Source organism: Bicyclus anynana, chromosome 7 (assembly GCF_947172395.1).
Source record: "Bicyclus anynana chromosome 7, ilBicAnyn1.1, whole genome shotgun sequence".
Lineage (NCBI taxonomy): Eukaryota > Metazoa > Arthropoda > Insecta > Lepidoptera > Nymphalidae > Bicyclus > Bicyclus anynana.
In genome coordinates, this window is record NC_069089.1 from 9,595,970 (window position 1) to 9,611,000 (window position 15,031).

The window sequence follows — 15,031 nt, forward strand, 5'->3', positions numbered from 1 at the left end:
TGTTTAAAATTTTGGCCTGTTTAACTAACAAGATAACATCTTGCCACGCAAAGTTAACAATAAAGTTAAATAGTAAAGTCTTTTGTATAACTATGACTTATAAAATGGTAAATTGGTGAATGGAACCAGGGTGATTGACTTGTAAACTTAATAGCCTCAATAGCTCAGTAATAAAGGGGTCAGACTCACTGAGAGGTGGTGGTTCAATCCCCGCCCGCTAGATTTTTGTGGTAAACACTCCTAAAAGTCTTTTATGACTGGATGGGAACGGCAATATTTGTCATATCTAAAAGTTATGGCAAAATAAAAAAAAACATGTTGGCAAAATTAAAGACAGGTAAGTTGTAGTATAAATAGATTGATAACAGACTATAACATTTTACATTAACTATTAATTTCTCTATTTCTTTAGTATCTCCCTATCCTCTGATTCATAGAATTCAGTTTGTTAAAAACTGGCTAAGTGCGTATCGCGCCACGCGCAGTGTTCCGTAGTGAGTTCCGTAGATTGGCGAAACTATAAGAGCTCCTTGTTGACTACGGAACCCCAAAAAGCACAAGTTTGTACCTACCACGCCTACCATAAGTAAATACTTATGGTAGGCAACCATGGATTTTGTGAACTGTGGTTCGGGAGATAGCAAGTTTCAAGGGTCCAGATGCTCAATTGTTCAAGTTGTGATGGTAAGCAATACTGCAATAGTCTATGAACAATTTCATAGGCAATTTTTTGTAGGTATTATAACACCACGGCTCATAACTTTTGTTAGTATTCCACCATAGTTAATAACTCAATAAGCTGCATGCCTTCATTTGCATATTAAGTACCTATTGATGTATTCTGAAAACATGCACTAGAATTAAACAGATGTTGCCTACCGTGATATATTACATTAAGTACCCTTAAAAGGGTATTGAATTAAAATAAGAAGTAAGACATTTCTATTTTTAATGTTGCGGTAATATTGTGCCTACATATGCTACTTACCCTAAGCCTATGCTATAGCTATTTGGCATGTCGATTCTCTTTCTACAAACGATAACGCTTTGAAAACTAATTAAAAGTTTGGGATTGTCTGATCCCATCTATAACTTAATCTGTTAATCACGTGATAATAACTTACTAACGAAATACTAAAAATTCGAAATGTTCTATTCGCTACTCAAAACACAACTTACCTAAAGTTAATATAATTTTTCTAAAATTATGTTTTAAAAAAAAGAAAATCTACTGATTTTTTTAGTAGCAATGTAGTTACTCTGTTTACCTGCTTAGTTGCAGCCACTGAGTAGGTTTAAGATCGATTGCACAAGGGTTTATATTTGGTATCCGGGTTTATATTGTGCTCTCAGCCGATGAGTCGCAAATATTGCGGCTTAGGCCACCCTCGCTCCTCTTCTGCGGATATGCATAAACGCATTTCCGAGCGTCTTTTTTATTTTTATATGGAGTAAGCTCGCGCTTGACCTGATGGTAAGTGAAGATGTAGCCTAAGTTGAAACGCGCTTGCCTAGAAGAGGCCTATTCACTCTCTTCTTAATTCTTAATTACAAACTTATGAAGTATTCAAGTACTTTTAATGTAGGTAGCTCATATAACTTTATTAATTAATAATTAAATAACAGTTACCTTTAAAACGGCATCTTATTTGAACTATTGTAACTAATGACTCAATGAGTTTGACATAAGGCGTACCTAACATTCAAAGCTTGTACCCATTTAATTTTACGATGTTCTTGATACTATGTTATTGTATTGTAAGCCGTGAACAAGTTAATGCTGTATGCCGAACTGCAATCTATAGAGATTTCTTGAATTTTGCGAATAACGAATTGGTATTTAGTTTCTTTACAAAATGTTCAAATATCTATTCCTGGCAGTACTTAATTTTTTGCATTGCATTACATATTAGTATATATTATGACGTTTTGTTATAAGAACTCGAAGCTTAAAACCGGCTTGTTTTTCATCAATAAAACAATTTCACTAATTTATTTTTTAGTAATTTATTTATTGATTTTCAGTTGCAGCGGATGCAATACTTTCTGCATATGTCCATAATACGATTACCTTTTAATTTGATTCTTAGAGAATATTATAAGTTATACATTACGACAAGAAACTATTTCTTTATTTTTTTTCTTATTCTTCGGATAACGTCAACTTGAAAGTATTTGCTTTTATGTGTCATAAGTATCACTAAGATGTTCTAGTAGTCGTAGAGTATTTTTTAAGATTTCAAAAGTATGGGAAAGTTCCAGAAAAGTTCTACTCTTCTGGGGAAATACTTCTGTCGTATTCATTTCCGCTGCCAAATAGTATTGCTATATTCGGGTCTAAAGGGTCGGGTTACCAGCAGAGGTGTCTCTAACATATGTAGCGCCTGGGTGCAATCATTATCCTTGCGCCTTCTAATAAGAGCGCGATAAAAGTTGTATACGTACAAAAATGTTAGCACTTAATTACGCCCGGCGCCCCCAAATCCGTCGCCCGGTTGCACTCCTGCTTCATAGGTAGAGACGCCTCTGGTTACCAGTATAATTACATGGATATGAGGTTTAACACATACGTATAGTGTTGATGGAACAGCATACAGGACAGCACTTTATTAGAGTTATTCTTTGCATACCCAACTAAGTCTCTGTAATCTGTAGGCGATAGATTTCCAATTTCTACAAAGTGGACCTGCTTGGTCAATATAACTATAAAATAGTTTTTCCTATAAGTTTTTAGGCCATTGGATCAGCTTGTACCTTCACATGCGAAGTAAATGGTAATTAATAGAACCATTGTCAACTTGTTTTGTTTGAGGCAATAAACTGAAAATATCTTCAATTTAATGGCGGCTTCAGCATCATCAGATGCTGTTTTTCGAACCGGTGGTAGAATCTACATCATACGTACTAGACACTACAAACAGACAATGTTTGGAAAGTGTCTGTAAATTATTGATTTTTATATTGATCAGACAAAACAATTATATAATCATAGGGCGAACAATCACTACAATGTTTATGAACGGTTGACTTTCACGCCCACGATTGAATTGTCTTGTCTGATCAATAGGTACCTACCCTAGATTGATAAGAAGAGTAGTGTAATGGCCTGGTACTTAGGACTTTTTGACTTTTAGTACATTAATGTATATAATGTACATAAAGTTTAACTATTTTTCTGATTTGTTTTTTTTTAAACAAAAATATGTAAAGATGTAAAACAATAAACTTACAAATGATCGCGCGTTCAAGTGCGGCCCTGTGTCTTACTGTCGTTGCAGCTCCCCCTGCTTGTATGCAATGGCTAGACAAACCTGCGTCTCTATAAAAGGGACAGGTGATTTCATGCTAAGTACAATCCGGCGTACGCCGCGCCACCACATGGGATATACTTTGCGCATCCTTGCACACGGATAAATACAAAATGGTAAGTAGGCTTACTCATCTGTATGTTAATTGGGTTTTTCTTTGACCTATATTTGTGTTAATTGGCGTTAAGTAGGTGACCTAGTGCTTTTTACTGATCTACAAGTAGTAATAACACACAAAAACAATGTTTAAATCTAAGTTTGTGAGTTTGAAAGAGATTATCGCTGGATCTACTGGATCGATTTTGTTTTTTTTGCCACTGGAAAGCTATTTTATACAGTTATTTGTGAGCGTCATAGGCTATATTTAATCCCCGTTTTCCCACGAGAATGGGAACTACGTGGGTGAAACCGCGGGGTGTTCGGTAGCAGTTCGTAACGTATTTTCTTTAATATGTTATATTATTTTCACAAAGCAATATGTTGTCTACATTTGTCTTGAAACGTATACTTTGGGTACTATGTCCTTTATTTATTTTATAATTAAATTACTAATTTTGTATTTAGTGAAGTAATACGACCGTCGTTATAAATTAGGTTTTTTCTAAGTTACAGTCACCAAAGAAATTCTTTAATTTACATGACTTGAGAGTAGAACTATATATAGGTATTTTACTAATTCGACCCTCCCAAATATCTCATATTTGCTTACATAAATCTTTTTAACCTTTCAGGTGTAGAAGAAATAGAAATGGTTATGTGATTTATTCTAAGTTATGTAGATTATAAAAAATATATACATAATATTGATAGAAAATTATTGAAATAGAAATAAAGTTGAAAAATACAAAACAGTTGAAGTTTAGCTCAAAATAAGTAATGTATGACTGGCCTTTGTTAAGAGTTGGTGCAAAAGTCAAGCTAGCTTCTAATGGTAGTAAATATTATAATCATGCATCTTCAACAAAATGCATAATTCTGTTACATTACATTGCATTCATGCAGCCACCAACGTGCTAAAGTCCACAAGATGCAAATGTCTATAGGTCAAATCTCACCCTAAGAGTAGGTACTAGGTACTAGGTAGGTAGGTAAAGGTAGGTAGGTATAGATATTTATATCTTCGATAATTTATTTTAAAAACTTACAATAAAAAACCCGGTCAGATGCGAGTATTATTATCATATACTATGCTTCTAAGGAAAAGCGAAGTGACAGATTGACAGACAGAAAGACGTTGATGATCCTATAAGGCATTTTCCTTTTGAGGCATTCCTACAAATGGTAAAAGAAAATAAGCTTATCATTGAATCGAATCATTACTGTTTGACGAGAAAAAAATTACCTTTTTTGTGATTTAGTTTTTATTATTCACTTATACTTATTTATATTATTCTCATAAACGTATCCTGGTTAGAACGGAAGTTAGTTACTTACTTGTACTTATTACTTACTTGTACTTATATATAATTTTTTGACTTGTCTACTATAACTGAAAAAAATATTTAAAAATATATTTAAAAAATAATTACCTTACTATTAAAATTTTACTAAATAAAACATTAATTGTTTATGTTCACACTGACAATGGCAAACATAATTATTATGTTGTAATAATATTTATATTCGATCTTCGATCAATACCAATGTTAATATAGATATCTCATCGGTATTTGCCTTTTGTATATATTTTCCACATATGGGCATAATAAATGGAAAATTATATTGATTTACATATTTTTCATATTCATGTTTTAATAGTATAAAACAATAATGTGTGAGTATTATGTTTAAGATGGCTAGACATTGTATATTCTATGGTTATTTATAACAAGTGGAAGCTCGCGACTTCGAACACGTGAAATTCAGTATTTTATAAAACCTTCGGGAACCATATATTTTTCCAGGACAAAAATACACGTTTATCTATTTATTAACTTTAGTATGTTTATTTTATCCAAATATTACATTTTGATAAAATAAATACTGCTATTACATATTAAATAAAAGAAGTTCAGGAATTCTCTATTCCTTCTCAAACTTTTAACCGATTTCCAAAAAAGGACTTGTTAACGAATAGTTATTACAATGCTACTAGTAATAATACCAAAAACGAATTTTGTACTCATTTGCTAGGTCAAATATTTTATTTTGATATTCTCTATAAGTAAAAGAGCAACAAGGTAACGGTAATTATGTTTCACTGCTAAACCAAAACACCTTCAGGAGATATTGACTCTTTACTTGTCCTACGAAACGGTAGTAGAGTCACTATCACTAGTCCCTACGGACAGACAAACTTGGCGTTTTCACTGCACTAACCTAAGCTTACATGAAGTAAGTGAATTTTCAATACTGTACAAAACAATAGCGATGACGACAAAAAATGTATATAAATTAGGAGTATGCTAAGAGTAACGCAATTTTGTAAAAGTAACAGGGTATCTGAGATCATTACTTTCGGCGCTATAGGGATTTAAAGGGTTTGCGGCGCTGCCACGGATCCCTGAAAGACGCCCTATACAAAATGGTACGATTTAATGACGTCGTAGGTCATAACAATCGTTAGATTTGTATGGGCGTTCAAACAAAATTACTGGTATCTTTGTTATTTGTGCATTTTTGTGTAGGTATAGTTCATGTATTGAATAATGTCACATTTAATGTAAGAAGGCTAAAACTGTAGGAATTTTCACCTAATTACGATGAAAGATTTTTAATAGATTTTGAAATTTTATAATCTTATTTATTTTGCAAATATCCAGACAATCTTTGCTTTTAAATATAAATTAATTACCATTGACCTTATTTACCATATAATTAAACCTAGTCCTAATCCCCATTGTATTTCTAAGGAAGATCAATTACTTGGTATTCAATACTACTATTAAATAGTATTACATTTTGGATATTTATACAGCAGTACTTACTTGTATAGTCGATTGTAGGCAGCCTTAGAAGATGCACTATTGCAGAGGGCGAGTGTTTTGTCGCGCGAGACTTACGTAACGTGTTGTGCATTTGCCGCATCCACAGTACTAACTAACCTTTGCTAATCGTTCCGTTTGGATATGCTAACCTTAGTTACAGGAATAATGGAAACAAAAATTATAATTATAACTATATTTTGCGTTTTAAGTTTATAAAATATACATAATTCATATTTTTTTTATAATTTTCATAGTCATTAAAGGAGATGGTCCAAAATTGTATGGAGCCCAGGATCATTGTACCCTGGTAGAAATAAAAGAAAACATTTTTTTAACTAGGTTTGATTATACAAATCTACGAATTTACTTTAATTCTTTCGAAATAATATTCATTTTCTCCCAAGAAATGCGACACTAATACGGGTAATGATGGCGGATTGATGACGTTTTCAATGCAGTAGTCGATTTGACGTTTGCTGTCAATTGTCATGTCATAGGCGCCATCTTGGTTTATCTCAACTTGGGTTTTAATTTTTTTATTTAGTTAGATTTATTCACTTACTTAAATTTTAATAAAATCCTTGTAATTTTAAAATTTTAATGATCCGGGGTATAAGAGTGGACCTGAAATGGACCATCTCCTTTGGGATTGACTGAAAAGTTTTCTGAAAGAACTAAAGTCTCTTCAAAAACGACCAGAGTGAGTGACCAGTTTAAAATATTTTTTTTGTTTGTAAACCGATTTTAATAAAGCAATTTAATGAATAATTGAACTGTAATGAAACTTTACTCAAAGATCTAAATCCGTCCCTGTGTTTTGTTAAAGGCGTGCGAGCGCTTAATTAGGCGTACATACCTTTTGTTTTAGCATGTCGGACATTGTCTCGCCGAAGCGATTCTCAAATTCTGTGTCATTTTCCCACAGCTCATTATTGCAAAACTGTGTTATTGTACAAACATCTGCATTAGTGTAAACCAAAATAAATGTTTATGATTTTCCAATTTATCTTTCGGGTTCCACAGATGAAAAAAAAAAACGAAAGCTTTTTAGGATCACTTTTATCCATCTGGTTATCTCCCTGCCTGTCTGTCAAGAACCTTAATCTTAGGAACGCAGGGAGATATTGCGAATTCTACTGAGGAAATCAAATTTCTAAGTTAAGCTTAAAAAAATACAAAGAAGAACAACGAAAAATACTTTAGAGCTTATATTTTTGATACCTAACACTTTGGATAAAGTTTGAAAAAAACTCCTCTATTTCCAAATTTGAAAAAAAAATCTTTGTGCGGAACCCTCGGTGGTCAAGTCTGACTTGCACTTGACTAGTTTTTATAATTATGTGAATTTGACATTATTTTGTACATTTGTGCCTCTCTATGGCTCTATGGCTAAAATGCTATCTGAATTTTTCATGAGTTTTTCAAGTGATAATATAAAAAATGTAGTGTGGATCTTTTTTTATTTTTCTTAAGACCGAATTAAAAATCAGTAAAACAAAACATTTTAATGAATTTAATTTTTAGCACCAGACAAATTGCTATTTTATTGGCACGCTTGGTCAAGTGTTATCAGTGACATTTTCTATATCAACACCTCCATTCATTCATTTGAAGGATATTAAAACGTCAACACTTACAAATTGATATCCGGTGGGTTGTAATAACGAAGATCATTAATGCAGATAGAGCACATTACACAAAATTCAATAGAAAGTACTAAAAGTAGCCAAATCTAAACAAATTATTTCAGTCAATCAATAAACTAATTTTGCATTATTTTAATAATATTACCTAAAATATCATAAACTAAACATATAACATTTTATGGTTATCTCGAATTTCATAAGAAAATAATCATAGAACTGTTTGGCCCCTGCTGAGCCGTGTAGCCGTGATAGCTCAGTGGATATAACTTCTGCCACCGATTCTGGAGGGCGTAGGTTTGAATCCGGTCCGGGACTTATCAGTAGTGTGCAATTAAATATCACGTGTCTCAAACGGTGAAGGAAAACATCGTGAGGAAACCTGCACACCAGAGAATTTTCTTAATTCTCTGCGTGTGTGAATTCTGCCAATCCGCATTGGGCCAGCGTGGTGGACTATTGGCCCAACAACCCCTTTCAATCTAAGAAGAGACTCAAGCTCAGCAGTGAGTTGTATGTGGGTTGAGAATGTGATGATGATGATTGTCAACCAATGGACGTCTACTGCTGAACCTAGTCTAGTCTAATTTCCTAACGATCCACCAAAACCGTGAACCACCAAATTAAAGGTCTTTGTGTTAGACTAATGCTTCTTACAAATAATATTGTTACTGTAAAGGTTAAGTGTGGGTAAAGTTCGAGTTGCATACTGATAGGTAGCAGTGGCGAAGGATGCAATTTAGATGAAAGTAAGCCGTCCAACCAAAAGGAAACAAAATTCAAACTCAGGTTTCTCATATATCTAGATATTAGTACAACAATGGATATGCATGGATTTTTAAAGGTAACCCGGCGGATATTGGCTTGCATTAACTCTTCGCCGCTGATAGGTAGGTAATCTATATTCATAGTTCATACATATTAAGCATCTTTATATATAAAATTACAAAGCGTTAAATATCACGATGTCATCTTAGATGAAACACCTGATTTCGATCGCATATAAATTATATAGAATTATAGAGCTGTAACAAACAAGTAATATAAAATTTTATAAACTTATTGCCGGAAAATTGTATAGAAAACCGGTTAACATACTCGTAAGATGAAAAATAGAACATATCTTGATACATTTATCATAATCATCATTAGTATACTGTATTATTAAACATCCTAGTGACCTTGGTCGCTTTCTTTGCGCCTAACCGCACGATATTTAGCTATTGGCAGCTCTAGGCTGTGTTTGGAAATCGTTAAAAGATAACAATCTTTGCAAGAGGCCTACGAATATGTTCAGGAATGGACGATCAGAGATCGATTTTAAAATTTTTTTCACCACTAAAAAGCTATATTATTTGTGAGTGTCTTTATATTTTATCCTAGTATTCTCACGGTAACGGGAATGGTCGGCTAGTAATTATTAATATTTTCAAAAATATTTCAAAAAAACCGTATTGTGTGTGTTTGTATGCAAAAGTTCTTAGCTTAGCATCTACAAAAGTTACTTTTAAACGGATAAACGTTTGCCTTGCAAAATGAAAAAGAGTTGTCAATAATATCATGGAAATAAGTGTTCTTGTAAAAATGTATATTTAATTTTGTAAAACGTTTCTAGTAACTCCATCTAACGACGGTACATTGAACGTTATACTCAGATCCCAATAACAAGCGCTTGCGTTAAGTTTCTTGCTAAAGAGTTCGTATAATCTCCCACAGAGTGAGACACGGTTGAGGAAATCTTTATTTATTTATTTATTTACTAGGCAACGCTCCGAGGTTTTACCCGCGTAGTCTACACGGGGGTAAAATGTAGCATATGACGCTCACAAATAACGTGGCCTTGTAGTGGTAAAAAAAATTTTTTTTAAATCGGTTCAGTAGATCCAGAAATAACCCAAAACAACAAAAGTTAACCTTTTTATAGGATTAGTAGGTATAGACTACTTAAACCACTTTATTGCACATCAAAAAGGTACTTATTAAGTAAATTCTCTTTTGTGCAAAAATATATTACAGATGTTCGTTAGATTTAAATATATTTTATTTAGAGCCAAATATTGCTACGAACATTTGGAGAATTCTAGCGATCGCTCTATTCAAGGTTTCCATTCCAAGCACCCTGCTCGCTAGAATGCTCGCCAGAACGCTCGATAGGATGCTCGCCAACATGTTCTCGTATTTTTCTGTGATGTAACATTCGCATGAATGCTCATGAAAAGCACCTTTAGAGTCAAACCTTATCACCTTAAGCCCACCAACACGTATAGGAGCAGCGTAATGAGAATAAACTCCAAAAATATGCATAAAATAAAGACCATCAGAAGAATATGATAATCAACATGACCGCGTATTTTTTCTGAAAAAAAAAAATGTACATATTGCTGTACGCCGTCAAAAAATACAATATACTATACAATATTTAGAAGGTCAATTTGAGATGTGGTCAAAAAATATAAAATGAGTTTTTATTTAATTTACCTTTATTTTTACACGTAGTTACAACGTTATATTGTACTTAATTAATTTGGTTTATAGTGATCGAAGCTAAGAGCTAGAACAAAAATAATAACAATTGCGAAAAATTTCAAATTCGTTTCTTACACTACTGTGAACAAAAACACTTCATTGCGGTATTCGCAAGTATTTAAGACGAACTTTATAGTTTAGTTATATCATACTTATGTGAAGTTATGTGAAGGTTAATATTAACTAAATTTTACGGGCAATTGTTTTGTTTTGAGGTGACAATTAGCGTGTGTCAGAAGGTCTTTGTATGAGTACAGTCGCAAACATCAATGTGGATACAATTTTCAAAATTTAAATTCGCCAAAAAATCTAAAAAATAAAGCTGCTAATCAATATAATTAATAGATCAAATATGTTTAGTTATCTTTGTAATTAGTTATAGTTTTATTATTTTTGTAGAAACCCTCCTGAGGTCGTTCAGCATGGTCATAATAACCATATCGTTGGCAAATTTAGTTGAACGATGTATTCAACATTGATGATGATGCCAAATCCGTTCCAGCCTAGAAGCCTAAAGATGTATTCCATTGCGGCGAAGCTTCGGGGAGATTACATTTCCCTGCCGTACTCCTCGCTGCTATTGGATTGGCCTGCCTGCAGCCTGATCCTGTATACAGACTGACATAATGGATAATAAAAATTTTAAAATAATATTTATAATTAGGATGTTCTATTGGAAACGTGACTTTTATTATAAATCCTAGCAACCAATGTTAGCAAACAATTTAAATCAGTGCTAAGTAATGTTTGCATGGTATACAAATTAGGCGTTTCTGCAAATCTGTGTCTTGTGGATTTATTCATTGTATAATCTTTGTAGTAATACTTGATTATTAAATTTTTGATTCTGATTTTACGTTTTCTAAGCGGATATCAAAAAAATCCTAACGAGGACAATATTTAAGGCCACATCAGATTCTATTGTTATAGGTACCTACTTGAATATAAAATTTTTGATTCTGATTTTACGCTTTCTATTAGAATACTAAAAAATCGTAACGAGGAAAGAATTTAGGAACCTCTTCAAACACTATGTATTATCATTGAATTATGCAATAAGTTTTGTTTTTGCAAAGTATATATTCTGCGTACGAATCTTCGTATAATATTTATTTTAGACAATAATAATAACTTAAAATTTTAATGAATTTACGTTTTATATTCGTGAACAATCGTTGTTGTTGTGGAAATTCGTTGATAATCCAAAATTTATCAGAAGGTGTAACTGGCCCTTAGTGTTAAAACCTTAAAATTTCTTCACTGGCTATATATGTTTCAAATATAAAAATGCTCTGCAAAAAAATAAGCAATAACTGTAAACATTTATTTATATTCATTTGATTTTCTTATTTTCAGAGAGTCATAATTCTCCTCGCCGTGGTAGCGATAGCCGCTTCAGCACCACAAAAGCCTGCAGATCAAGTGATTGCCATTCTTAAACAAGAGTTTGATCAGCAAGCCGACGGATCCTATGTCTACAGGTACGGTCTGTGTATCCTATCACCTGTAGTTACACCATTAAGGCAAGGCAATGCGTTTTTAAGACAAGCGCGTCGTAACTTATAATTAGACATAATAATAAAGTGTAGGTAAGCTTGTTTAGAAATGTAACTAAGTAAATCTCACTGGTGTCTACTTGGTTCCTTACTAAATTGCTTAAGCATTGCATAATACAAATTTTCACAAAAATAATATAAATAAAGATATATTAAAATAAAACTTCAGCAAAGTGATCGTATTTTTGGTACAAGAAACGGTCAAAGTTGCAATATGTGTATTAAATATTATAGCTTATATTATAATATTATTCATCGAATGTTTAATGATAAACTTATGAAAGTGTTATTAAAAACACAAATACATAATAGGAAATCAAAATTTTCAATATGATGTCAAAACAACATTTCACAATACATGTTTGTCAATCTGTTGGATTATGACTTTATGATTTCGTGCTAATTGATTTGTTTTTACGGAAATAAAATTATAGACACAATGATTACCAAAACAATAAAAATATAACAGTATTAACAAAATAAGAACGATAAGAAAAAAATTGAAAATTACTACTAATAATGGGTTTTAGTTATTTTTATTATTTACTAACCGACACCTCACGGTTTTACCCGCGTAGTTCCCGTTCCCGTGGGAATATGAGATAAAATATAGCATTTTACACTCACAAATAACATGGCTCGTTAGTAGTAAAAAAAATCAAAATGGGTTCAGTAGATCCAGAGATATAATACCACTAACTTTACCCCCTAACAATACCACAAACTTTACCTCTCTAAAATGAGTAGATAAATTCATAATTTTAGGGCCGCTACCGGCCCTAAAATTAATACACCACCTTTTGTAAGTATCGGATAGCTTATTCACAAGTCTTGTCTTTGTCATTTGGCATAAAATAAGAAAGTGACAAAAATTACGTCCTATTCGACGCTGAGAAGATGGTGAAATGGCCCATAAAATTATAATTTCATTTTGCACTCCAATTGTGGAATATGACCACAATCCAATAAACAAATATGACACGATAAAATACTTCTAACAACTCTCTTTAAAAGTACCATATTCTTCAAAGTACTTAAACGATTTATTTTGATTTCGTTCGTTTTAGCTACGAAACAGAGAATGGTATCAAAGCAGACGAGACCGGCACACTGAAGAAGGGAAGCGGTCCAGACAGCAATGACGTCATAGTAGCTCAGGGTGCATTCAGTTATACAGCGCCTGATGGCACTGTGATCAGTCTCAACTATGTCGCTGATGATGAAAATGGATTTAAGCCAGAGGTATTATTATTATTTTTTTTTCTGAAGAACAGATTATGCTACACAACTTCCTAGCTGAAATGAACCTGCGATGTGTGGCATAATCTAGGAAAGGGTATCAGCTCAGCATATTTACATTCCTCAAAAGAATATGCAGCGTTGATTGTAGGATAGTCCAGGTGCCGCTACGAACACAAATGCTATAATATGTAGTTCCAGTATGTTTACCAAGACAAATGAGCACAAACTGATGGATTCAACTTGTTTAGTTGAGGAGTTTTTACCACCTTTGATCATCAGACCAACACAGCTTTTGTTTCGAAGATTTGACCCAAACACACTAAGAGGTCAAGTTTAATAAATGCTAAATAAGTTTAATAAAATTACACTCTACAACCTTATTTAAAGATCGTTAAATTGTCAGTAAGAAAGTTTCGTTTCAATCATGTAATTTTTCTAAATAAATTCAAGTTAACTAATATCTCAACAAATCTTTAAAAAAATATACAAAAACTCTCTATAACTTGTATATGCTATTTAAAACAGTTTTCAGACTTGCCTCATCTTTTCAAATAGGCAGGATCATACTCGTACAACTTACTTATGAGCTGGCAATAAAATATAATGCATACAGTATTCAATTATGAAGCGTTAATACTTTGCTTAATTTATACTTGTCTATGTTCTTTTTAGTTTAATTTGACTTTAAAGGGATGTTAATTATTAGGATTATTCAATGATAATTCTAAATATATTAATTAGTAAATATTGAATAGGCTGCCGACATGAATTGTGGCCTCGCAAAGCGTGACACATCAAATATTAAATATCGAACTACACATAAATAATTTATTTCTTTAATTAATATGTAACCCTTCTTCTCTTCTCGCCTGACGAGAATGTCAAGGTTATCTCATTTAAATTAACACAGATGTTCATTATATGTAAAAGCTGATGAATCTTAAACAAATTTAATTTTAAGTCTGTTCACGGCAATATTACCGATGTCTACAAAATTATCAGTATAGAACATTATATGATACTAAATATCGCGTTTAAGTGTAGCACTTTTTTGTGTAACTGATATCAGGTGAACTTTTTTCAAGGTTTTATACTGTAATTAAATATATTATTTTCTGTCCCCTTAAAGATTTACCTAATTGGAAAATTTGTGATGACCGTCGAAGCGTAACAAACAATTATATTAAAATATGTACTTATTATAAATACTTATGTGAATGTAAAATATTAATACTCATATGATTTTTTTATTACTAGTATTCTACGTTTTCTAATTATACATATGTTTTATTTCAGGGTGCACATTTACCCACGCCGCCCCCAATACCACCAGCAATTCAAAAGGCACTGGACTATCTAGCGACTCTTCCTCCACCGCCGCCGTCAAGGAATTAGGACAACCAAATGGCCGATGACCAACCAATTATACAACGACACACGCTTGTACCACTTTGAAAACACGCTTTTGTTCTGGGGTTTTATTGTACATAATGTTGTTTCAAAGTCAAAGAGAACAAACGCCCGTTAACAAAATGGTACTCGATAATCTTGTAATCGAAGCATGATAAAAAACAAATAAAAATATAATATGCTCAACAATTGAACTGTGATAGATAAGATTTGCATGAAAAAGAAATGATTATGATATTTATTATTTATTTAATAAAAGCAAATTCAGTGCCAAAGATGCATTGCAGATAGAATTGTGTTTTATTATTTGTGACATTTATAAATCGGTTGATAAATGCTGTTTTGGTTTTGGCTTACTTTTTTTTTGTATAGCCACCGAAAAATATGAACAAGAATGAACGTCTTAAAGAAAGTAATGT

At 32.5% G+C, this 15,031-nt stretch overlaps 1 protein-coding gene across 1 annotated transcript; it reads left to right on the forward strand.

The window, feature by feature from the left end:
* Positions 1-3,323: 3,323 nt before the first annotated feature.
* LOC112049530 (endocuticle structural glycoprotein ABD-4) lies at positions 3,324-14,905 on the forward strand. The gene is made up of 4 exons (XM_024087501.2): positions 3,324-3,424; positions 11,761-11,885; positions 13,028-13,202; positions 14,499-14,905. Exons 1-4 carry the CDS (start codon positions 3,422-3,424, stop codon positions 14,595-14,597), a joined length of 402 nt encoding a protein of 133 aa, XP_023943269.1. The 5' UTR covers positions 3,324-3,421; the 3' UTR covers positions 14,598-14,905.
* The last annotated feature ends 126 nt before the right edge of the window (positions 14,906-15,031 follow it).

Coding starts and splice junctions, on each gene's coding strand:
- LOC112049530 (XM_024087501.2), top strand. Junction 11,886..13,027: donor GACGGATCCTATGTCTACAG/GTACGGTCTGTG, acceptor CGTTCGTTTTAG/CTACGAAACAGAGAATGGTA. Junction 13,203..14,498: donor AAAATGGATTTAAGCCAGAG/GTATTATTATTA, acceptor GTTTTATTTCAG/GGTGCACATTTACCCACGCC.